At 55.5% G+C, this 24,170-nt stretch overlaps 2 protein-coding genes across 2 annotated transcripts in view; both read right to left on the bottom strand.

Annotated features, from left to right (window-relative positions):
• The window catches only part of LOC130029813 (WASH complex subunit 1-like), an 85,312-nt gene extending 69,494 nt beyond the window's left edge, over positions 1–15,818 (bottom strand). Inside the window, 1 exon segment of the mRNA XM_056120841.1 lies at positions 15,774–15,818. The gene's annotated coding sequence lies outside the window, so the exon portion shown is untranslated.
• On the bottom strand, positions 1,601–10,941 carry LOC130029547 (WASH complex subunit 1-like). Its single transcript, XM_056120524.1, is given in 11 exon segments — positions 1,601–1,966; positions 2,099–2,167; positions 3,041–3,199; positions 3,696–3,765; positions 3,767–3,855; positions 3,955–4,156; positions 4,231–4,366; positions 4,560–4,696; positions 4,839–4,985; positions 5,192–5,303; positions 10,788–10,941. Coding segments are annotated over 11 exon segments (1,416 nt in total). The 5' UTR covers positions 10,937–10,941; the 3' UTR covers positions 1,601–1,820.
• Positions 15,819–24,170: the final 8,352 nt, after the last annotated feature.

The following is a 24,170-nucleotide window of genomic DNA, read 5'->3' as shown; positions in this document are numbered from 1 at the left end:
GCTTCTCAGGGTCAAGCTGTGCGTCCACATCCACATTTATTTGGGGGGTGGGGTAGAGAGGCACACGCGGAAGTATTCGGGAGGTAGCCCTGGCTCTGTACTCAGAGATCACCCCTGGCAGTGCCCAGGGAACCATTTGGGGTGCCAGAGTGGGGCCTCTTGGAGTGTGCATCTAATCAACTCAAATCAAGTACCTTAATCCCCAGCCCCTTAGTTTCTGCGCAGGTGTTGGTCATACCCAGAGTTTTAAGTGCCCAGTAGGCTACAATAGCCTTTCAGTCTCCTACTGCCCACCTGGACACTGGCCATGAGAAAAGGAAGGACTCTGTGGCCTTCCCTGAGTGCTGTTAGCTCTGTGGTCTGCCCCAGGCGCTTCCACTCACCAGAAGCATCACTGGGTGTGCTTGGCAAGCTCCACCCCAGAGGAGCCACAAGGCCGTCGTCTGCTTCCCGGAGTCCACTGCCCATGGGAAGGTGTAGGAGCCTCATGGGGGCCCTTGCTTTTTTTTTTTGTGAGGGCCACACTGAGCAGTGCTCCTGGATGACTCCTGGTTCTGTGCTCAGGGATCACTCCTGATGGAACTCGGGGGACCACACAGGGTTCCAGGAATTGAATGGGGGTTGGCAGCATGTCGGGCAAGCAGGCGCACTGCCCTACCCACTGTTCTCGCTCTCCAGCCGCCTTGTCTCCCTCAGCTGCCTGGGACGGGCCACATTCTCTATAGCCTGTGTGCTGTGGTGTCTGGGGGGCTGGTGTCGTCCCCTCCTGTGGGAACCAGCACCAGGTCCACGCCTGCTGGCAGAAGAGTGGCCGGTTGGGCCGAGGTGCTGCCAGGAAAAGGTGAGCAGCCACAGTCCCCGCCACACACATGTGAACACAGCACCCCGCGGCTCCAGAGATGTCTTGGGCCTACCACACCAGACTGTCGGGCCTCAGGTACAGGGGCTCCTGCTGCCCCCAGGCTGCACCTGGTCCTCACCCACTTCCTCGGAACCAGCTTCCTTTGCCCAGCCTGCCTCTCCCCTTCTTTTTTCTAGCCAAAACCAGCAGACCGAGACCTTTCCCTCTCTCCTGGGAACGAGGAACGTTCCCCATGCCCACCCTGAGCCCACAGGGCTCTTCCTGGATGGGAACTTTGTCCCCTCAAGCAGCTCCCTGGCCCTGGGAGGGAGCCTCTGGCGAGGTCCGGCCACAGGCCCCCCTCCCTGCAGCCATGCCGCACCCCTCGGCAGCTCTCCCTGGCCTCCTCGCCTGGTCCTGCCTCCCATCCCTCTCAGCTACTAAGCAGCCTCCAGACACCTGCTCTGACACGGGCAGTTGCAACCAGGGCCATGAGGCACACCGCGTGACCTTTTTTAGAAACCCTGTATCTGTCACCCATTTTTGTGTCCTGTGTGAAAACTCCCCCCTCCAATCAGCAGCAGCCGCCCCTGCTGACCCTGACTGCCCTCCCCAGCTCACCCTGACCACAGGGGAAGAGGTGCAGGATGCCTGGAGGACAAGGTGGCATGTTTGCACTCTGCACTTCATTCAAAGCGCACTGCTAAGGGTCGAGGCTGTGTTCTTGCCATTTATTAATCCGCACTGAGTCTTCAAGTCTCCTCGGGGACGTGCGGCGACAGAGCCATGGCCGCCTCCCCACCCCACGCTGTCAGTACGTGCTCCTCAAAGGTCAGGCCCGGGACAGTTCTCTGCAGTCCCTCCCGGGACACAGGGGCCGAGGGGTCCGGTAGGCACAGTCCCCGTGTTGGCTGTCGGCCCCTCGAGGGGGCACTAGCCTGAGCCTGGGTGTGGGGCACCAGAGTGGGTGGCCGAGGCCCTAGGATTCCCAGTCACCGTCATCCTCCTCTCCCTCTCCTGGGGGAGGCTGTGCAGGTGGCAGAGGCGGGATGGAGTCTGACATTCGGGCGAAGGCTCCGCCTGGCCCCTCGCTGTCCCCTGCCCCAGGTCCTTTCCCGGAAATACCTGGGAGGGAAAGGGGGGAGGGGGAGGGGTGAGGGGGCTGGTTGGGGGCCCCGCTTCCCCCAGCCGCTAGAGACAGAAAAACATGAAGCGCAGGGCAGGGTGGGCCCCACACCGCCTCACGCTGCCTCTGACCTTTGCGTCTCATGGCCAGTTTGTTGAAGAGATCTGACATCAGGTCTCCGCCGTGGCTGGTGGCTCTCGCTGCAACAGGAACACCGGAACACCATGACAAGTCAGGGGTTAGCACCAAGTACCAGGCGCCCTACACGTGTCGCTCAACTTTCCTCAGGGTCCGACCCGCTTTCTCTGCTCACAGGGCTCGCTCCCCCAGGCTCCTGGAGCTTCGGTCTGTCCTGGGTTCAGCTCTAGGGCACTCACCTAAAATGTGACTCTCCTGGCACTATCATAGCCCTCCATGTGCCAAAAGGGTAAGTCGATCTGTCCCCTGCCTGGGCACAAAACTAGCCCCAGGAGGGGTTCCCGTGCAGAGCTCATGGGGTTCTGGGGTTTGGGCCTGTGGCTGCAGCTCTGTGCCCAGGGCTGACCAATAGGTCTGGGAGTTGCAGTGCACAGGAGCTGTGGCCGCAAGCATCTGCGAGAAGCCGCTGGAGCTAACCTCTGTGTCCTCCATCTCAAACAGAACATTTGGGGCTGGAGCGATAGTACGGTGGGGAGGGCATTTGCCTTGCATGCAGCCAACCCAGGTTTGATTCCCCGCATCCCATAGCACGGCCCCCAGCACCGCCAGGAGTAATTCCTGAGGGCAAAGCCAGTAGTAACCCCTGAGCATCACCAGGTGTGACCCAAAAAGAAAAAAAAAAGAACATTTTCCATTCTCTCATCTTTTGATGAGGCTGTCTCCTACCAGCTCAGAGAGGCAAGTTCAGCTAAGCAAGTTCCAAAAATGGGATCAGGTAGGAGGACGTGGGGGGTGAAGAGGGGGGCCCCAGGGCTTAGACTCACCGCAGAGGGGGCACTGACAGCTGACCCGTGGGGACAGCAGGAGGCTGGGACAGGAGGCACCCTTTCCTCCTCCCCACAACACCCCCATGAGCTGCCTCAGTGTCTCCTCACCTTGTTCCTGCTCTTTCTGCTTCTTCTTCTCCAGCTTGCGCTCCTTGACGCTGCGCAGCTTGGCCCTGCCGATGCCCCCAGCCTGGCGGATGGACTCGAGCAGAGTGGCCCGGCCACTGGACGGGTCCATGACTTCCTTGGGGGCTCCCTGGACTGGCGCTGGGGTGGGCAACAGTGTGAGGAAGAGAAGTGGCCTGGGCAGGGGCTCGGCTGGGGGGCAACGCTGCCCAGCCTCGCTGGGGTGCTGGGGTGAGGGAGCTGGTACTTGGGGACCTGGGTGCTAGCTGTGTCCTCCGTGTCCCTAACTGGGGGAGGTGTCACCCTGCAAAGGCGGCCAGGTATTGCCGGTGCCAGAAGTGCCCCCGAGACAGGTGTGCCCTCTGGGTGCGGGAGCTCTGCTTCCGCTGTTCGGGAAGCCCCTTTCCCTGCTGGGCATACCGGAAGGGGGGACCCCCCTGGAGTCCTGCAGGAGTCAGGGTTGTACCCGTGGGGCTCCACTACACCCTCTGAGGATTCCAGTGGAACAAGATGTTTGGACTCAGCACTGCTCCCAAGACCGGGAGCGAAAGGCCACTTAGCAGGCCAGGAGAGGCCTTCCCGGAGCCAGAAAGCAGACAGAGGGGCGGGTGGGAGAGCCGAGGGTCGCTGCTCCTACCTGCCCTGGGCCCCGCACTGCCCGCGTCCTCCGGGGTGGCTTCCTGGGGGGGTGGCGGCGGTGGCGGGGGGGGCGCTGACCAGCACGGCCGGGGCCAGGGGTGGTGGCGGCGGGGGTGGCGGCGGCGGCAGTGGCGCTGCAAGAACGCCACCGTCTAGGTCTGAAACAGAAAGGCAGAAAGGCCAGGGTGCCCGGGAAGGGGGCGGGGGGGGGGGGGGGGCACCCAGGAGCCCGTCCCCGCCCGGCCCCCGGGGCTCACCGGGCTTGGGGGGCGCCGCCAGCTCTGTGGCGAAGGCGGGCAGCTCGGGGATGGTGCCCGGCGCTGACGGCGCGATTCCCGGGCCCAGATCGGCGCTGTAGGTGAGGTCATCGGCCACGCCTGGCAGGTCGGGCAGGTAGGACGGCACGTCGATTTCGGGCACCTGGCCCAGGTCGGGCACGTAGAAGTAGCTCTCGGGGGCCTGTGGGGGGAGGGCCGGCCGTGAGAGGCACCCTGGGCTCGCCCGCCGCCCCCCCGCCACAGCTTGCTGCCCACCTGCCGCTCCAGCTGCTCCCTCTTGCTGATGGAGAGCGGCGCGTCAAACGGCTTCTCCTCCGGCTCGGTGCCCAGTGACACGTGGGTCCTGGTGACCGCGCCAGCCAGGGGGTCCAGGAAGACGTACTTTTTGTACCTGTGGAGGTGGGTGCCAGGCTCAACCTGCGGAGGCCCGTGGCCCTGACCCCCCTGTGCTGTTCCAGGAGCGCCCTCGAGTTGGTGTATGGATTCCCAAAGCACAGACTTCCGAAGCCCCCCACAGGGCTAAGCCACAGATGGGGACCCTGCAGGGGAGCCCGAGCCCCAGCCCCACCCCCCACCAGACGTACAGGTTCTCGGTGGTGTTGAACAGCAGCAGGGAGCTGACTGAGCTGATGTTGCTGGGAAGACCCCCCAGGCCCTCCTCGGTCTCATCCTCGGGTTCCAGCCTGGTGGTCACACACACGGGGAAGTATTTCAGCTTCTCCTGGAGGGGGGACAGAGGGATGCTGCATTCTGCATTAGGCCCAGCAACCTCCATCCCGTCCCAGTCTATGCTCTGGGGGACTGGAATCCTAACGTGGGGGCCACTGGGCACAGTAGCCGGCGGGAGCTGAGTGCCCACAGACCTGCAGGGTCCGCTCGTCCAGGGGCCGGTGCTTGCTCAGGATCCTGTGGCGGGGGCATCTCTGCAGGCCGGGGTCCTGGGCCCCCGTGAAGATGGAGCCATACTCCTGCAGGTGCTCCGGAGCTGGGTACTTGGCACTGGAGAACACCTGCAGGCACGGGGGAACCTGAGTCCCGTGGTCCAGGAGCCTGAGACAGCCCAATGGGCCAAGGACTGGCTGCAGAGAAGGCTGGGCGGGAGGGAGCCCTGGGGAGGGGCGGTCAGCAGAGGCAGGGGCAGGCGAGCTCCGTAGCACAGGAATGTGGGCAGAGCAGACTCTGAGGCAGAGTGGAGGCCACTGGGCCAAACGCCTACCTTAATGGCCTTCTTACTGCCTTTGATCTTCTCTATCTTGGCCTGGGCCAAGGAGACCCTTTCCCCAATGGCTTGAAGCTGGCTCCGGCTCTGCTCCACACGCTGGGAGATCCTGCATAGAGAGAAAGGCCACAGGCTGGGGACTGCCCCCCCACCCGTGCTGCTAACAGGGGGCTGCCCAGCAGACTCCAGAACCGCCTAATAGGCTTGACCGGGTTGATCCAGGGCACGGTGCAGGAATGATATTTAGTCAACTCCTGTGAGCTGGAAACATGATCAGCCACTCTAGTCCCAAGTGTCACTGGATGTGCCCATCCACGGGGACAGGGTTCCTATGACCCCGAGCTCACCCTCAAGCAGAGAGAGAATTGCCAGTACTTCCCCAGACAGATTCGCCTGTTTCCCAGTGGGAAAACTGGAGCTGGGCCAGGCCAGGTGACCTGCAATGCCGGGCCCAAAGCCAAATCCTGTGAGCACTGCCCCAGTGCACGGGAAAGGCTCATGTGGGGAAAGCTGAAGTCCTCCCTGGGGCCCTCCATGGCTAGATGCCTCACCAGCTTCCTTGCCCACTCACCTGGTCGCTGGGATCCAGGGACCCCCCACCGTCCCCAGAAGGCGACATCTGCGTTCTTGGTTTGTGGCCTGAGCGTCAAAGACATGCAAGCCCCCCAGACATCTGCAGGACCCTTCTTCGCTGAGCCCCTCCTCTCTGCGGGAAGAACATGCACCTGCACTTCCCGCCCTGCCCCCTTTCGTCCTGTGGGTCACATGATCACATGACCACGCGTCTCTTGGGCCCAGCAGCTCCAGTGTGGTTTTTGTGGGTTTTGTTTCTTATTTTAGGGATTGGAGGCCACACCCAGTGATGCTCTGCACTCAGGAATTACGCCTGGTGGCACTCGGGGGACCACATGGAATGCTGGGGACAGACCCCGAGCCCAGCGTCCTGCCCGCTGAGCTCTTTCTCTAGCTTGGTTCTGCTGCCACCTGTAATGCCGGGGCGTGCTGCAGAGCCTGGTGCTTCTGGGGGGGGGGGGGGGGGGCTGCGCTTACGACGGGACGATAGTGACTGGTCCCCGCATCCATGCATCTAAGCACATTCTCCCAGCCACTCCAACCCCAGCGCCAACGGCCCCACGCCCAGGGCCTTTCAGCTCTGCATTCCTGTGGCGTACGCCTGCGCAAAATGGAAGGCAAGTGGAACGTCAAGTTCAAGGGGAAAGGGACGGGATGGGGGAATGGTCAAAGGGGCCATGATATTTAGGGGGCTGGAGAATACAGGGTCTGGGACTGGGGTTTCCTTAAAGGGCAAAACGAGGGGGAGAGAGCTTAAAGTGCTAATGTGCATGCTTTGTATACAGGAGGCCTGGGTTTGGTCCCTAGCACTGCATGACGACACCCCCACGCCCAAAGTATGGCTGGGAGATACCTCTGAGTGCAGCATGAGGAGAAGCCCCTGGGTGCTGCCTGTGTGACAACCCACAAGAACAACCAAGGTCGGAATGGTCAGTCAACACCTTGGCGCAACCTCCCCAAACTACCCGCACCCCCCAGACATTCCCAACCAGTCAATCTCCCAGCCCTGGGGTTTCACTCCCAATCACTTCCTGCTTCCACACAAGGCAGGGGGCTCCATGAGGTGGGGTTGGCCTTCAAAGCAGCTGGAATCTCCTGGACACATGGGCCTGGGTGGGGCCACTGACAGAAGGAACTGTTTCCCACCCCTTCGAGAATACAGCCCCCACATGAGAAGCACCACCTTTTCAGCAAGAAGAGGGGGTCGTAAACCACCGTGTGTGTATGGGGGGGTGGGGGACATGAGTTCAACCAGATTCTTCCGTCCCGGCCAGCCACATTGCAACCCCCAGCAACCTCCGGGCAATACCCATGCCCCGGAAACAGGTGCAGACTGGGAGGGGATAAGGACGGGACTAGACACAGGCCAGTTCTGGTTCTTCCATCAGGAAGCGGAAAGCTGATCTCTCCAAACGACATACATTCATAATGATGCATTCCAAACAGGATCATTAAATAGAGGGTCCGTGGGCTCTTGGAAAACAACAGAGGCAGGGGACTTGAGCAATAGCACAGCAGATAGGGCATTTGCCTTGTACGTGGCCAAGCTGGGTTCTATTCCCAGCATCCTATGGGATCCCCCGAGCACCGCCAGGAGTAATTCCTGAGTGCAGAGCCAGAAGTAACCCCTGTGCATTGCCGGGTGTGACCCAAAAAGCAAACAAACAAACAAAAAACACAGAGGCAGCTCCCTGGGACCAGCATGTTCTAAATTCACAGAGTTTCTTGTTTTCTTTCCTTTTTTTTTTTTTTTTTTGCCTTGGACAGAGTTATTAGAAGGGTCTAGCAGGGGAAAATCTTAAATATTGTGCTGACTTAAGTCAGCAAGGATTCTGACGGCTTCTCACAAAACCCTCTGCACAAGCTGGAGCAAGGGAGCTTGGAAGGAAGAGTCTATTTAGGAAAAATCCAAGTCAGGTGAACAGCAACACGCACACCGAGCTGCAGAAGACTGGATCGAGTCCAGCTCTGCGGGAAGGTTCCTGGCATGGCCCCACGCAGCAACTTTAACACTTGATTAGAAAACTTGAGAGACTAGGGGAGAGAGCATGGTGGCCAAAGATAAGTCTCTGAGGGATCAGGATCCAATGTTGAGAGGTCAGAAAAATGAACTACCCTCCACAAGCTGGAGTTGGCAAGGAATGAATGTGATGCCCAGCATTTAGGGTTAAAAAAGTCAAACGTGGGTTTGGAGAGAGAGCACAGCAGGAGAAGCACTTGCCTCCCACGTGGCCAACCCAGGTTTAATCCCTGGCAAGTCCCCCAAGCCCTGCCAGTGGTGATCCTTGAGCACAGAGCAAGGAGTAAGCCCTGAACACTGCTACATGTGGCCCCCAAACAAAACAAAAAAAATTAGAAATCAATACATGAAAAGTTGGGCTGGAGCGACAACACAGCGGTTAGTGCATTTGTCTTGCATGCAGCTGACCCAGATTCAATTTCTCCGTCCCTCTTGGAGAGGAAGCTACTGAGAGTACCCCGCCCTCACGGCTGAGCCTGGCAAGTGGCCGTGGCGTATTCGATATGCCAAACACAGTAACAAGTCTCACAATGGAGACGGTACCGGTGCCTGCCTGAGCAAATCGATGAACAATGGGAGGACAGTGCTCCAGTGCTACCTATGAAAAGTCAAACATGGGATGGGAGACGCAGCTGCTGGTTCATCCCCTTGCCCCAGATCCTCTGGCAAAAAGCCCTGGCCCTTTCCACCTACCCTGGGTGGGCAGCTCAGCGAGGGTTTGGCTGGAAAGCAAAGGGCTAGGGGTGGGGGGGCGGCACAGAGCAGAGGCGAAATCAGGTCGCACACCTGCACTCTGGGAGTTCCAGGGAGAGAGAGGTGTGACCTCCCTGCCCTTCAGAACTTCACACTGTCCCTCGTGTGTGATGTGGAGTGTTTAGTGTGCCTTTGCCTCCACTTCAACCAAAACACTGTTTCTAACTATAAGACCTCAGGGGAGAGAGGGGAAGGTTGGAACAGAGGGTGCTTAGTGGGGTCACGACCGAAACCAGGTTGGCGATATACAAGGCAAGTGTCTCACCTACTACACCATCTCTCTGGCCCCTGGAGGCACCGATTTGATCCCCACCTACATATGTTTGTGGGAAAACCCTGAGCAGAGTCAGGAGTAGCCCCTGAGCACCACTGGGTGCGGTCCCAAACAAAATCACTGAGGGGACTGGCGTTCCCAGCACTCCAAGAGAGACAAGGCAAAGGGGAGCACTTCAAAGAAGGGGTGGGCAGCAGAGGCAGAGGAGAAAGTTCGGGCACAGGAAGTAAGCCCAGGGCAGGAGTAAGTGGAAGGGGTGCACAGAGCCACAGTGAACGGATGCCCGGCCTCCTAGGCCTACACTCACCAACTGGAAAGTTCCCCGAAAAAATCCACGGGCCTACGACCCTCCCAAGCAGCAAGCCAGTCCCTCTGGGTCGCTGGGAGAGGAGGCCCATGCCCAGCCCTCACCTCGCCCCACCTGGCCCGGCCCCTGGGCCTGGCCGCTCTGCACCCGCAGGGTGGGTGGGAGTGATGTGCCAACTGTGCAGGCAGGCGCTGAGGGGGCCTCCAGCCTTGGTCCTGGGGCAGGGGGATGGGGGGAGAGGAGGCAGGGAAGAAGGGAAAGGAGAGGAAGGGGAGGAGAGAGGCGGGAGGGGGAGAGGGGAGCCAGGGCTGGCAGGTGGCTGGAAGGACACCCGCCCCGCCTGAATCCGCACCACCGCCCGCTTGGCCCCATCATTGAAGTCATGTGAAGCAGGTGACGGTCTCGGGCAGATATTTTGGGGCCTGGCTTCTCCCAGGTGAAGTGGGGGCAGGGGGACGTACAAGGCGGGGAGGGCCAGGCCGAGGCTGGAAGGGAGGAGCTGGGGGGGGGCGGCCAGAGAGCCACAAGCACTGGTCCTGGGCTCTGCCGGAGGGGGGCACGGGCAAGGGCATGCGAACACCCCCCCAGCTTGCCCCCTGCAGGAGTGGCACTGGCTGCTGTGGAACAGAGGAGCAGGCCGAGCCTCAGCGAGGAGGGCACTGCTGCTCTGCAGTGAAACGTGAAGGCGCAGGGCCTGACCCCTCAGGGGCCTGGGACACCATTTCCAGACCCTCCAGGTGACCCAGCACCCACATTCCTTCCTGGCTGGGGCAGCACCTGGCTTCTGGTTGCCCAGTTTCTGCCCGCCACCTTGTGGGACCAGCATGTGGTTTTCATCGTAGCACCTACTTCCTTCTGTCAAGGAAGGTCACCCTCGTCCCCTCCCTGGCCCACGCCTCCTTCAGGGGATGCAGCACCCACACACTCAGCCCTCGTGCTGAGGCGAGTATGGGTGAGGCAGGTAACCCTGGTCAGAGCAGGCAGCTGTGGAACCAGGCGGGCTGGCAGATGGACCCTGGAGGAAGTGCTGTGGGGGGAGGGGCACTCACACCAGGGGGTCTCTCCTCACATACACGCTTACACCTAGAAGGAAGCAGGCCAGAGCGATAGCACAGGGGGGAGGGTGTGTGCCTTGCACACAGCCAACCTGGGTTCGATTCCCAGCATCCCATATGGTCCCCCAGCACCGCCAGGAGTGATTCCTGAGTGCAGAGCCAGGAGTAACCCCTGAGCATCGCTGGGTATGACCCAAAAAGAAAAAACAAATCAGGAGAGGAAGAAAGCAACGCCCAGCAAGACCCAGCCAGCTCTCCCTGAGGTCTCTGCCACCCTGAACTCTCAGCTCCCAGGGTTCCTGTTCTGGGGGCCAGTAACTGCTGTAACTCAGGCCAGCCCGATGCCTGGTAGAGGAAGTGTGGGCCGCCTCTCCGCCCACTGAGGCAGGAACGTGAGCCAGAGCCAGGCCAGTGGCCACTGCGCTGCGGGAAGGGGCTGGGGTGAGGGGAGCTTGAGCCTTGGTCACAGGGAAGCCAGCTGGTCCCTCCAGAACCAACTTTAGCAGAAAGGCCTGCTCCCAGCCACTGCATTCCAAAGAATGGAGAGTCCAGCGGGCAGGGCAGGGGGCAGCCTCTGCCTGGGGTTGCGGGGGGAAGGCAGTGGCACCTACCTGCTAAAGATGTCCCCGGAGACCTTCTGGAGGTACTGCAGGGCATCGGCTACCTGCTGGACGGCCTCCTCCCGCCGGAGGTCGGGCTGAATGAGGGGCACTGCATAGGTCTGACCTGCCAAGGAGCTCTGCATCCTCACGGAAGTCATGGTGCCTGCGGGCAGGAAGTGGGCCATCAGGTCCCCGCCATGCACCCACCCCCTCCCCACTCGGCAGGCACAACCCTAGGGCCGGGCCAGACCCCCACCCGGGAACAGCCCCTGTGGTGCGCAGGAGGAATCTGAGCACTTGGTAGGAGGCCAGGAGCTGGCAACCCTGTGGGTGCTTGCTGAGTGGAGCAGTGGGGAGAGACTGAGGAGAGGGTTCCTAGGTAGAGACGCAGAAGCGGCCCCGGGGAGGCACACAGTTCCCCGCCAGGCACCTGCATGGGCCTAGAGGAACAAAGCAAGCCTGGCTGTGGGGTGAAAAGGGGGATCCAGAACACAGGAACAGACTTGGGGAGGGTATGGCCGGGTTGGGGCAGGTGGAAACCACAAGGAAGGGGATTCCTGGGGTATCTCGCCTGGACCCCCAGGAACTCCCAGCTGTTCCTGGAGCAGGGAGGCCGGGGACTCCAGGCCCCAGGGTGCCCAAGATCTGATCTTCCAGGTGACAGTGGAGGGGTGCCCCGGCGGGAAGGGAGGAGCATGTGGGAGGCAGGGGGGGAGCAGGAAGGAAAAGTACTCCTTTGCATTGCAAGGCGAGGACAGAGTCTATTTATACTGGGTTTAATTAACTCCTGGTGCCACTAAAGCAGCAATCACACTGCAAACAGCACTGATTTGATTGGCAAGAGATGCACCAGACAGAATATTAAGGTATCAGCCCCTATAAATAGGCCTAGTCACAGCCCCTCCATAGAAGACGGCAAGGAAGGCAGTAATCAGGCCTGGCACTGTGCCCCAGACTTGTTCTTTGAGGCACCATGTTGGGGTCTCTGGTTGCAATGGGGGGGGTAGGTGATGGTGGGTAAGACTGGCAGCAAGGACAGGGGTTTCACTTGGGCTTCTAGTGCTGCGTGACCTTGAGTGAGTTAGCTGTCTTCTCTGAGTCTCTTTGGTTCTTTCCATTCCGCACGCTGCAGGCAGAGAATGGCCAAGCTCGCAAAGAAGGGGTCATTTCCGGTGTCTCACACCCAGAGCTCACTGCTCCCCCTGCTGGTTCCCTCGCCCCACTTCTGCCCTGCCTAGTCTCTCCTAGCCGGCACTTCTCATAACCAGCAGTGCCCACTCTGATCTTCAACTTTTTCCTCTCACAGAGACGTCTCAGTTCCCAATCGGAAGCTGCTCGGATCCTCCTCAGGCCCAGGATGTTACTCAACATCCCGCTTTTCCCTTCCTACTCACATGACCACCATGGGGCCAGAGGATCCCCGGGAAACTAACCCTCAGAGATGGGCACTCCCTCAAGAGCCCCCGCCCTGCCTCGCTCTTCCAGTCCATGTTCTCCCCTGAACATGCATCTCGCTAGCTTGCCTCTAAGTTTCTGGCTTGCCTAGTTCTATTCTGGATGCTTGCCTGGTTTTACTCGGGAGAAGCCCATGTCTTTTCTCTTTCTCTCTCTCTCTGTCTCTCTCTCTCTCTCTGTCTCTCTCTCTCTCTGTCTCTCTCTCTCTCTCTCTCTCTCTCTATCCCCCACCCTCACAGTTAAATAAAAACTATCTCACTTCACACAAAAAAAGAATCCTCAGCCTTGGGGCCAAAGAGATAGTATACTTGGTAGGACACTTGCCTTGCACGTGGCTGTCACAAGTTTGACCCCTGGCACCCTATATGGTCCCCAAGAGTGACCCCTGAGCATTGTCAGGTCTGTCCCCAAAACAAACAAACAAACAAAAAGGGCTGGATAGTACAGCAGGTAAGTGGTTTGCCTTGCAAATGGCTGACTCAGGTTTAATCTCCAGCATCCCATAAGGTCTCCTTAGCACCACCAGGAGTGATTCCTGAGTGCAGAGCCAGGAGTAATCCACAAGCAGCACCAGGTGTGGCCCCCCAAACAAAAAACAAAACAACAAAAGAATCCTCAGCTTTGGGGAAGGTGTGTGTGTGTGGGGGGGGGTGTTGCTGTTTACAGAAGCCGGTGCTTAACTTAGAGGTCAGTGCTAATGGTGCTTGAGGAACCATGTGTCTTCGAACCAAGGTCAGCCACATACAAGATATGCGCCTTAACCTGGCACTCACTCTCTGGACTCCTAGAATAATCTGCCATTTTTTTTTTTTTTTTTGCGCTTATACTGATGACAGCCTGTTGAACATGCTGACCTAGCTCTCTGTCTCATTCCTCCCACCTGTAAGATCAAGAGAGGGTAATAGGCAGGAGAGTGTTTCCCAGCACACCCTGAGTTAGTGTTCTCATGGTTAATGACCACACCTCTATATGTGGGTGGGCACAAGGAGGTAGTTTAGGCTCCTGACAAAGGAAGTTGCCGGTCCATTCAAGAATTCATTGCAGCATTCTTTACAATAGACAGAATCTGGAAAAAACCTGAGTGTCCGAGAACAGATGTCTGGTTAAAGAAACTTTGGTACATTTAACACAATGGAGTACTATGTAGCTGTTAGAAAAGATGAAGTCATGAAATTTACATGCAAGTGGTACTACATAGAAAGTATCATGCTAAATGAAATGAGTCAGAAAGAGAGGGATAGACATAGAAAGATTGCATTCATCTGGGGAACATAAAGTAACAAAATAGGAGACTAACACCCAAGAATGGCCGGGATTAGTACCAGGAATTTTGCTCCATGGCTTGGAGGCCAGCCACACGTGCTAGGGGAAAAGGGAGCTCAGATAGAGAAGGGAGCACCAAATAAAGGGTGTTGGGAGGATCCTCCCAGGATGGGAGAAGCATGCTGAAAGTAAACTATAGGCCAAACATGATTGCCACTCAATGCCTCTTTTTGCAAACCACAACACCCAAAAGGAGAGAAAGAACAAAGGGGAATGCCCTGTCACAGAGGCAAGGTGGGATGGGAGGAGGGGGGTGGGAGGGATATTGGGATCCGTGGTGGTGGGAAATGGGCACTGGTGGAGGGATGGGTATTTGATCATTATATAATTGAAACCCAAGCACAAAATTTGTAAGTCTACAACTGTACCTCATGGTGTCTCACTAATAAAAATTAAAAAGAACTCATAGTGAGTGGGTGGGGGGAGAGTGTGAGAGCAGTAAGACAGCAGGTGGGGCATTTGCCTTGCCAGAGGCCAACCTAGGTTCCATCCCAGGCACCCCATATGCTCCCCTGAGCCCGCTGATGTAGGCAGGCAGGCAGGCAGACAGGGAAGGCCCCACCCAAGGCAATGGCAGTAAATTTCCTGGGAAGTAATAGCCCTGAAGTTGGGAGAACCAATCTTGCAGAAAACAGGAACTAAGGCCTGATAAGACCCTGACCTGGCGCTAGCAACAGACCCAGAGAAGGCTGGACCCCCATCTTCCAGAGAAGCTCCAGCAGGAACAAAAGGCCGGGAAAGGAATTGCAAAGAAGACCATCACCACTCCCAACCCTCGTCCTTAGCAACAGACTTTGTCTAGGTAGAAGCCCCACGTGGGGGCCGGTTGGAAATCCCTTATAAAAGCCTGGAACAAAGGGAGCGCAGAAGTTGCCCAAGCCCATGCTGCTCAGGCCCATGTGGCTGAGCACATATGTCACCCGCATCTCCCGTCTTGAGATGTGGACTTCCATGCTTTCCTATCTAATGCTGGGATGTGTGTAGGGGCTCTCGCCACCCTTGGGGAAGCCGAGTTCTCCCTTGACCTCTCTCTCTCTCTCTCTCTCCCCTTCTCTCCCTCCCTCTCCTCTCTCTCTCTCCCCTTCTCTCCCTCCCTCTCCTCTCTCTCTCTCTCCCCCCTTCTCTCTCTCCCTCCCTCTCCACATCACAGCTTCAAAACTTCCAGACAAATTCTGGGTGACGGCCTTTCTCCTTCCCGCTTCACATAAGTCACCAGTGGGACCCAACTGATATCCCTGCCAGGAGAGATGCCTGAGCACAGAGCCCGGAGTCAGCCCTGAGCACAGGCAGCCGATGTGGCCCCCAAACAGAACAGAACAACAAGCACTCAATGCAGGGATGAACTGGGCACTCTGCTAGCCCTGGAGCCCGCGCTGGAAAGAAACATCAGGTGACCAGCGCAGGAACCCAGCTGGGGAGAGTGCTGAGCAAGGCGGGGCCGGCAGGGACTGCGCTGGGCGCCCTGCAGGCCCCGGGCAGCACCGCACTGCAGCAGAGGGAACCGGAAGTGGGTCTCGCGGCGAGGGCAGCCGCTTCTCCGGGCAAATTGCAGGAAGGGAGCCAAGAAAGGCCAGACTCTAAAAGGCCCCGGCGCTCCGCGCCCGCGGAGCTCGGGGCTGGTCCAGCAGACTGGACCCCCGTTCCCCTGCGGCCCGGGGCGCTGGGACGTGCCGGGGCCGGGAGAAGATGCGAGCGGGGATGCGGGGGCCTTGGACTGGGGGGCTAGTGAGACGCCGCCCGACACGGGGGACGCGACGGGGTGGCTGCGCCGGGGATGCAGAGGTCCGACCCCCTCCAGCCCGCGATCAGTCGCATTTTCTTTTCCACGTGAAAAGCCGCAAGGCGGTCCACGCATCCCCCTCGGCCCACGGCGCGCACGGAGGGGCCTGGGCGGCCGGTGGGGGCCGAGCGGGACGCGCGCACCAGGCGCAGAGGACGCTGCCCCTCCCCCGCCCTCCCCGGGACCCTCCTCGGCTCCGGCCGGCGGGCGGGCTGGGACGGGGCCGGGGCCTGCTGGGACGCGGTCAGGCACCGGCGGGGTCAGCACAGGCGGGGCCCAGCTGCCCGCGGCCGGCTCGGACCCGCCGCCCCGCAAGCCCGATCGCGGCGGGTCCCCGGGCCCCAGCCCTCCGCGGCGAGCCCCCTGCGGCCCCTCGGCCCCTCAGCCCCCAGCGGCGGCCCCCGCCGGCGCCCCCCGGCCGCCCGGGGCTCCCTCACCTGCGCGTCCGCGGACTCGCGCTTCCGGTCCGCGGGCGCCGCCGGGTCCTGGCGCCGCCGCCTCTCTGGCGTCGCGGGCGCGCGCGCGGGCCTGGGTCCCTCCCGCCGACCTCCCCGGGGCCCGGCGCCCCCCTGTCGCCCCCGGCTGGTGAGCCCTCCGCCCCGGCGCCGCCCTGCCGGGCTCCAGGCCCGCTCCGGCCCCGGCGGACGGACTCTCGAGGCTCTCGGCGCCGGCTCGTTTACGCCCTCACGTTACTTCTGTCTGCACGGCGGTGGGGGCAGTTTGGGGCGACCCGGGGCTCTGAGCTCTCCCGGCAGTGCTCTGGGACTTGCCGTACGGGGATCGGACTCCCGCAGGCGTGAGCTCGCCCCCCACCCCGCCCATCCTTTATCTTGGTTTTTCTTTTAACCCTTGGGGGGCTGAGGGGGGGGTGTGGTGCTTACAAGTTACTCCTAGCTCTGTGCGCAAGGATCACTCCTGGTGGGCTCAGGGAACCCTGTGGTGCCAGGGATTGAACCCAAGTCAGCGGCATGCGAGGTTAGCGGCCTGTCGCCGTACTGACCTTCTGGCCACTACCCTTATTTTCTTGCCGGCCAGGCTAGGCCTCCTCCCCACCAGTGCCCACTTAGTTCCTACCATGGCCTTCTCCCCAAGAAATGAAACAAGTAACATTTAAAAAAGCACACAATCCACTAAACTTAAAATGAAATATCCTGGGCCAGGACATGTAGTTCAGGCGTAGAGCACCTGCCTTGCATGCCCCAAGCGTCCAGTTTGAGGGAGTGCTCAGCGCCCAGGAGCGCCAGGGCCCACACTGCTGTAGCAAGCCCCACCCCGCCGACCCCCAGGACTGGGAAGGAAGCAGGGGCGCTGACCAAAGTGTCTCTTCTCTGACCAAACCAGGCTCTTCTGAATCTTCCCAACTAGTTCATGAGGGCCTCAATTTTAGCAAGAATCCCCGCAAGTCAGTTTAACCAAAATCCTACCCTCTGTATCAAATCATACTCCCAATCAGGCCAGATTCCTCAGTCCCCTCATTCCTGAGTATCTGAATGGCCTCAGCAAGAAGTTTATGAGATCACTTTACCAACAGTACCCTACCTGCCCTCTTAGTAACTATTATCCATACACCACACACACAGAGACACACACACACACCCCTTAATTTTAATTTATTTATGGATTTATTTGGGGGCTATACCCTGTCTTGCTCAGGACTTACTTAGTCCTGATTTGGTGCTCAGGGATCACTTCTGGCAGTTTCAGGAAACCTTATGGGGTGCCAGAGATCAAACCTAAGTCAGTTTTGTGCAAAACAATCACTCCAGCCCATCCTCAGCTTTAAATCACCCCTTTTATGCTGTTTTCAGTTGCCCTCAGTTCCACACTGAAGCCTCCTTTCCCCTGTTACAAAGGGAGAAATGGATATGTTTTCACTCTTAGCTGTTGCCCACCTCAGGCTTTCTTTGTCAGGTCAGTTTGGGAACAGAAAAGCTCTGGACATTGGTAATGGTGCTGGCAGTACAGCAATGTGATTCTATTTAATGCCACTGAACTGGAATTGTAATTATGTTCAAAATGGGGCTGGTGGGGCCGAAGAAACAGTAAGTGGGTAGGGCGTTTGTCTTGCATGCGGCCCGCCCACCCAGGTTTGATCCCCGGCATCCCATATACGCTGAGCAACGCCAGGTAATTCCTGAGTACAGAGAGGGAAAAAAAAAGCAAAAAAAAAAGGGGGGGGGCAAAGGGATAGTACTCTTGTTTTGCATGTAGTGACTCCAGTCTGATTTCTAGTACCTCTTGAGATTCACAAGCACGGGGCTGAAGTGATAGTACAGTGGGTAGGGTGTTTGTTTGCCTTGCACATGGCTGGCCTGTGCTCGATTCCCAGCATCCCATATGGTCCCCTGAGCACCACCAGGGGTAATTCCCAATTGCAGAACCAGGAGTAACCCCTGTGCATCGCCAAGTGTGACCCCAAAAGAAAAGAAAAGATTCATAAACAACACCAGGAGTTAAGCCCTGAGCACAGCTGAATATGATCAAACAAAACACAAAACAACAAAAATTCCCCACAAACTAAAAACTAGTTTCTTTTTGAATGTTAAATATGTGAAGGAAGCTGCAAGCCAGAGATAGTCCAGCAGTCCCTCTGAGAATTCATTGGTTAGCCCAAAAGTTCTAGCCATTGTCTTTCAGGATTGCCAGAGGAAATTATAGACCAGCAAGGAAATTTGAATTGCAGAGAAACATTGTATACATACACCTTTTTAATATAGCTACATAAAGTACCCATCTGTCATGTAGTATGTCTCTAAGCATGGGGATGTTTATGCTAATCAATGATTCGTTTTTGTGTTTGAAATTCAAAATTGACTAGGTGTTTGATTTCTTTTTTGGTTCTGTTTGCTTTTTGTTTGGGTTTTCTTTGTTTGTTTACTTGGGAGCCATGCCCAGCAGTGCTCAGGGCTTATTCCTGGCTCAGTGCTCAGGGTTCTTTCCTGGTGGTTCTCAGGAGACCCTATGGGTTGGGGATAGAACCTGATAGGCCGTAAGCAAGGAAACCACCCACCCATTGTCCTAATACTCTGGCCCTGATTTTTTTTCTTTTCTTTTTTACTTTTTTTTTTGCTAAATTTTACAACCCTTCTCTTCCTAAATACTCTTTTCTGGGTTTTTGTTGTTGCTGTTTTTTTCCCTCTTTCCCTGCATTACCTCTACACACTAGTTTGAATCGTCTATTCTGCTATGAGTATTCTGATGCCTCTCTAATCCCCACTAGTGTTGAGGTAGAGACAGTTTTCCACCTCTATAGTGACTGAATGTGTGCGCACCCAACTCATATGGAACCTCTAACTAATCCCTTCCCAGCTGTGTGTAATATTTTGAAATGAGGCCTTCTGGGAGAAAATTAAGGTTACTTGTGATCATGAGGGTAGATACCTTAAAATAGGTTGGCTCCCTTTTAGGAAAAGCCAAGGAGGCTCTTAACACTCTCCACCCCAACTGGTCACAGAATGTGACCCACATACAAGCCAGGAGAGTCTTCCAGAAAGTTCTCCCTGGGAATCAAATCGACTAACACCTTGATCTTAGCCTTCCTAGTCTCCAGAATGATGAGAAATATATTTTTAAGTCACGTGGACACTCGGACTATGATATTTTATTTTTGAGTAGAACTTGCAAATAAGTTTCCCCCTGACAACACCTGCGCAAAACCTGAACAGCCTAAGAAACTCAGGGCATGGCAGAGCTGGAGACTTTGCATAAGGGGCAGCTGAAGGCCTGGGTTCTCTCACTCTTTGTGCAACCAGGCCAAGTTCTGTAGTGGGCCTTGTTCACCCCATTGTGAATGGGAGTTAGAATGCTTGTCTGCCTTTCTTTCGAGAGTGGCAGGGAAGCGATGCCCAAGTGCTTAATGATCTATAAAGCTAACCTGGAAAGGAACAGGAAGTCTGTGTGTGCTGAAAGCTGTCTGTGCTGCGTGTGTTGGGGCTCAGACCTTCCCAGTCACCCTCACAATGTCACCCTCCACTTCATCAAAGATCTCCAGCCCATGTACTAATCACAGCCTCATTCCAGATCTAATTTGATTATTTGTTTATCTATTGTTTGTGATGGAAATCAAGCCGAGTACCTCATGTGAAATGTACATTCTCCTCTGAGCTGCATCCCTAGCCTCTGAACTGACCTAACTGGAAAGCTTTCTTAGATTGCCAAGACTTTAACTTCAACCACATGGGCTGTAAGCAGAAACCCTGACATGGTGATGGGGAGCCAACCTGGTTTAGCCAGGTCACTGGCGTCAGGTATATGGGGTTTGCAGAATAGGGAACTCCATGGAGATGGAATACAGATTCCTAGTAGGGGTTCCAGGAGCGGAAGGGAGAGGGCCATGGAAGATGGTTACTTAATCACAACCACTGTCATTGTCACTGACACTGACACTGTCACTGTCACTGTCCTCCTGTTGTTCATCGATTTGCTCGAGCGGACCCAGTAACTTTGTGAGACTTGTTACTGTTTTTGGCATATTGAATGTCCCACGGGTAGCTTGTCAGGCTTTGCCATACAGGCGAGATATTCTCAGAAGCTTGCCGGGCTCTCTGAGAGGGACAGAAGAATTGAACCCGGGTTGGCCCGGTCGGCCGTATGCAAGGCAAACGCCCTACCCGCTGTGGTATTGCTCCAGCTCACTTAATGACTGAAAGGTTTTATTTCAGAGTGAGGGAAAGGAAATGCAATTGCACAGAAGTAATGGTTATGCAACACTGAAAGTTCCAAGTGTTCCTCAATTATTCACTTTAAAACAGCCATTTGGGGAGCAGGTGTATGGCTCAAAAGACTCAAGCAAGCAACTTAGGCGTGGCAGCCCTGGGGTTGATTCTTTACACCATATGGTCACCTGAGGGTTCAGCTGGAAGTCTATCCCTACACTTCCAAGTGTGACCACCCCCTAAAGTAAACTGAAAAAAAGTAAAATGGTCAATTTTGAGCTTTGGAGATAGTTCAAGTGGTAAAGCACATGCTTAGCACACCTAAGGGACTGAGTTAGACCCCCCCCAAAGACCCTTCGCGTCATGATGCACAGCTCTGGGGACCCCCCGAGCACTATAGGGTGTGGCCCCATGGCCACTGAGCAGGATCACCACCAGACTCACCACCCTCAACATATCTGTGGGAAGCTGACCCTTTAACTGACCAAGGGCCTATGTGCCTGTGCTATGTATGGTTATCTTGACCTATGTGACCCGCAGCAGGCAAAGCCTGTGCTATGTATGGTTATCTTGAGAAAACATCTGTCATGGCTGTCAGTAATAAGAAGTAACTGACAGTGACTAACCTGATATGTGAAACGTATAGACTTTGTAACCTTCGTAATCATATATGGACATGACCCTTCGTTTAACTATCTCGTGCCTGGTATGTGAAACTATGTATAAACTTTGTAATGCCTGGTATGTGAAATGTATAGACTTTGTAACTTTCCTAATCATATATGGGCATGACCTTTTGTGTAGCTGCCTTATTAATGGATATATACCCTGATTACCCCCAATAAAGTCTGTCCCTTTTTCTCTCTGTTTCTAAACTGCACTTTGTCTTTTGTGTCTTGTGTTCATTTGGTCAGTCCCTCCTTGCACCTACAGACCCTGGGGCCACCTCCACGGGCCAGAGGATTGGTCTGGCACCCCCCCTCCCCCCCCCCGCATATATCCACTGAACCACCAGGCACATATCTTCAAGCTGCACCATTAGGCTGATCACTGCAGGAAGTGCCCCAAACTACAGCACAACTAGATGGGTCCCTAATAAAAAATATATGAAGACTTGGGCTGGAGAGTTAGTAGAGTGATTAGGGTGCTTGCCTGGCACATGGCCGACGCAGGTGATGCCCCACCACTACCAGGTCCCAAAGTCCCTCCAGGAATGATCCCTGAGCATAGAGCCAGGAGCAAGTCCTGAGGACTGCGTGGGTATAGCTCAAAATAATAATAATGATAGGAATAAGTCTGGAAATAGAGTACAGGGGTTGAGGTGCTTACCTGGCATGTGGCGAATCCAGGTTTAATCTTCAGGACAGCATGGTTCCCCCAGCACTTGCAAAAATGACCCCTGAGCATTGTTATATGTAGCCCCCAAACACTCCAAATGATACAAAGTGAGCATTTTTTTGTGACTTTCATCTCAACAGAAAGGAGACAGCATGATGTTAGAGGCAGTAAGTGTTCTAAAAGTACTAGTTAGCATACGTCACAAAGCTGGACTTCTGTGCCCTCCTTGGAGAGTGTGTGGAGAGCACAGGAGGAATGAGAGAATTTGAGAATATAGCAGACGCTTCATGCTCAGAGAACAAGGTTTTTTAGGGGGGGGTTGCTAGGTGGGTGAGCAGGATTTTGGGGGCGACAGTGGGTGTCTCTTCTCTATGCCCTCCAAGGATACTTTTTCCTTCCTGTTTTGTTTGCTGGCTTTGTCTCTTTTGGGGGGAGGGGCTGTGGGGGTCAGATCCAGCAATGCTCAGGAGTTACCTCTCCCTGGCTCTGCACTCAGAAATTATTCCTGGCAGTGCTCAGGTGACCATGTGGGATGCTGGGGATTGAACCTGGTTTGGCAGCATGCAAGGAAAACACCCGGCCCGTTGTAATGTTGCTACAGCCTGCTAGTTTTGTCGTTGTTGTTGTTGGGGGCCATAATGATGGGACCATACTGTGTCAGGTCCAGTGTGGGCTCCCGCAGGCAAAGCCCCCTGCATGATCCCTCCAACCTGCCACTTTCTTCCAAACAAGAATGTCCCTGGTCACCTTTATCTCCGCACATCTGTCTGGAGTGCCTGCTCTGTGCCTTCCAGCAAGAAGGGGGATAAACTTCAGGTTGCCAGTTCAGTGTGGCTGTGTGGGCAGAGTGGAGGGTGTTGGTTCAGCTCAGGTTGCTTTCGTTGTAGCAAATAGAAACCTCACCCAGGATGTGTTAATTCTGAGTCCCTGCTTCCCTTCGGCTGTGTGATGGCTCCACAATGCCTTGAAACTGGAACTTTCTCTCTGCTCTGCCCTTCAGTGACTGCCTTCCTTGGGGCTGTGGCACCTGGGAACAACTCCTTGGCGCGCCAGCTGTTGGCAGGTGCTCCGAATTATGTCCGTTTCAGTCTCGTGGAGCCAGTATGGAGATGTCTCAGTTCATTGAAAGGTGAGCTGCTTTGGGGTCTGGAACCCCCAAGAGAGAAAAATATTCCTTCCAAGGGCTGTCAGCACACCACTATTCATGGAAAGACTAAGGAAAAGAGCTCGGCTACATAATCAACCTAGAGATTCAACAGCAGTTCAGCGGATCCTGAAGATGTAGCAGAAAAACGGTGTCTCCGTGTACTTATCTATCCTACTCGGCTGTCGGAAATGATGAAGTCCTGCAACTTGCTGCAGCATGAAAGAGAACTGGACCATGTCGAGTTCACTGGAGGACGGGAGGAGAAGGAGAAACCAAGGAGGATATCACTTCGAAGTGGTATTTTGGGATACTGGAGGAGACGTGTAGACCCTTGGACCCAGACCATAGAGACGGAGGGAGGAAAGTGTGAGAAGGGAGAGAGATGGGGGCAGAGGTGAAGAGGACTCAGGTACATCCGTGGGAGTGACAAAGTGCTAGAGCTACACATTCAAAGCGATGTTCAGTTCCTAACACTGCATTTCCAAGACTCAAACCTTCCTCACAAGAATCTCCAAGTGCTTGTCAAGACTGGCACGTTCGCACTGGGTGAGGGGCAGAGAAAAGAGAGTCCAGAAACACTGGTGGAGGGAATGGGGATGGAACACTGAACGCCAAAAGCCACACTCTGAGGAATTTTGGGATTCCCCTTGTGTTAGCACTGCACTGTCCTCCCGCGGTTCCTCAATTTGCACAAGCGGACCCAGTAACCCTAACCCTAACCCTACCCCTAACCCTAACCCCTAACCCTAACCCCTAACACTAACCCCTAACACTAACCCTAACCCCAACCCCTAATACTAACCAATAACCCTAACCCCTAACCCTAAACCCTAATCCTAACCCTAACCCCTAACACTAACCCTAACCCTAACCCAACCCCTAACACTAACCCTAACCCTAACCCCTAACCCTAACCCTAACCCTAATTGCAACAAAAGAAAAGATAAAACCACATGATCATATCAATAGATGGTACTATACTTAGAGAAGCCTAAAAACTCTATCAAGAAAGTCCTAGAAACAATAGGCTTGTATAGTAAAGTTGCTATAAAATCAATACGCATAAGTCCATGGCTTTCCTATACACAAATAGTGAGCGAGAAGAAAGTGACATGAAAAAAACAATCCCGTTCACAATTGTGCCCCAGAAAATCAAGTACCTAGGAATCAGCTTAACTAAGGAAGTAAAAGACCTGTACAAAGAAAACTACAAAATGCTACTTCAGGAAATAACAGAGGACACGAGAAAATGGAAAGATATCCCCTGTTCATAGATTGGGAGAATTAACATTGTCAAAATGGCAATACTTCCCAAAGTATTGTACAAATTCAATGTGATTCCTATAACGATACCCATGACATTCTTCAAAGAAATGGCACAAATACTCCTGAAATTCATATGGAACAATAAGTCCTCACGAATAGATAAAGCAATTCTTGGGAAAAAGAAAATGGGAGGAATCAACCTCCCGAACTTCAAACTCTACTACAAAGCAGTAATAATTAAAACAGCATGGTACTGGAACAAAGGCAGAGCTGCAGATCATGGAACTGGGTTGAATATACTGACATCTCCCCCCCCCCAAACATATGATCATCTAATCTTTGATAAGGGATTAAGACATGTGAAGTGAAGCAAGGAAAACCTCTTTAACAAATGGTACTGGCAAAACTGGACAGCTACATGCAAAAAA

Source organism: Sorex fumeus, unplaced genomic scaffold (assembly GCF_029834395.1).
Source record: "Sorex fumeus unplaced genomic scaffold, SorFum_2.1 ptg000043l, whole genome shotgun sequence".
In the NCBI taxonomy this organism is placed as follows: Eukaryota; Metazoa; Chordata; class Mammalia; order Eulipotyphla; family Soricidae; genus Sorex; species Sorex fumeus.
The sequence above is the reverse complement of the archived record's forward strand: the minus strand, read 5'-3'. Positions and strand labels throughout refer to the sequence as shown.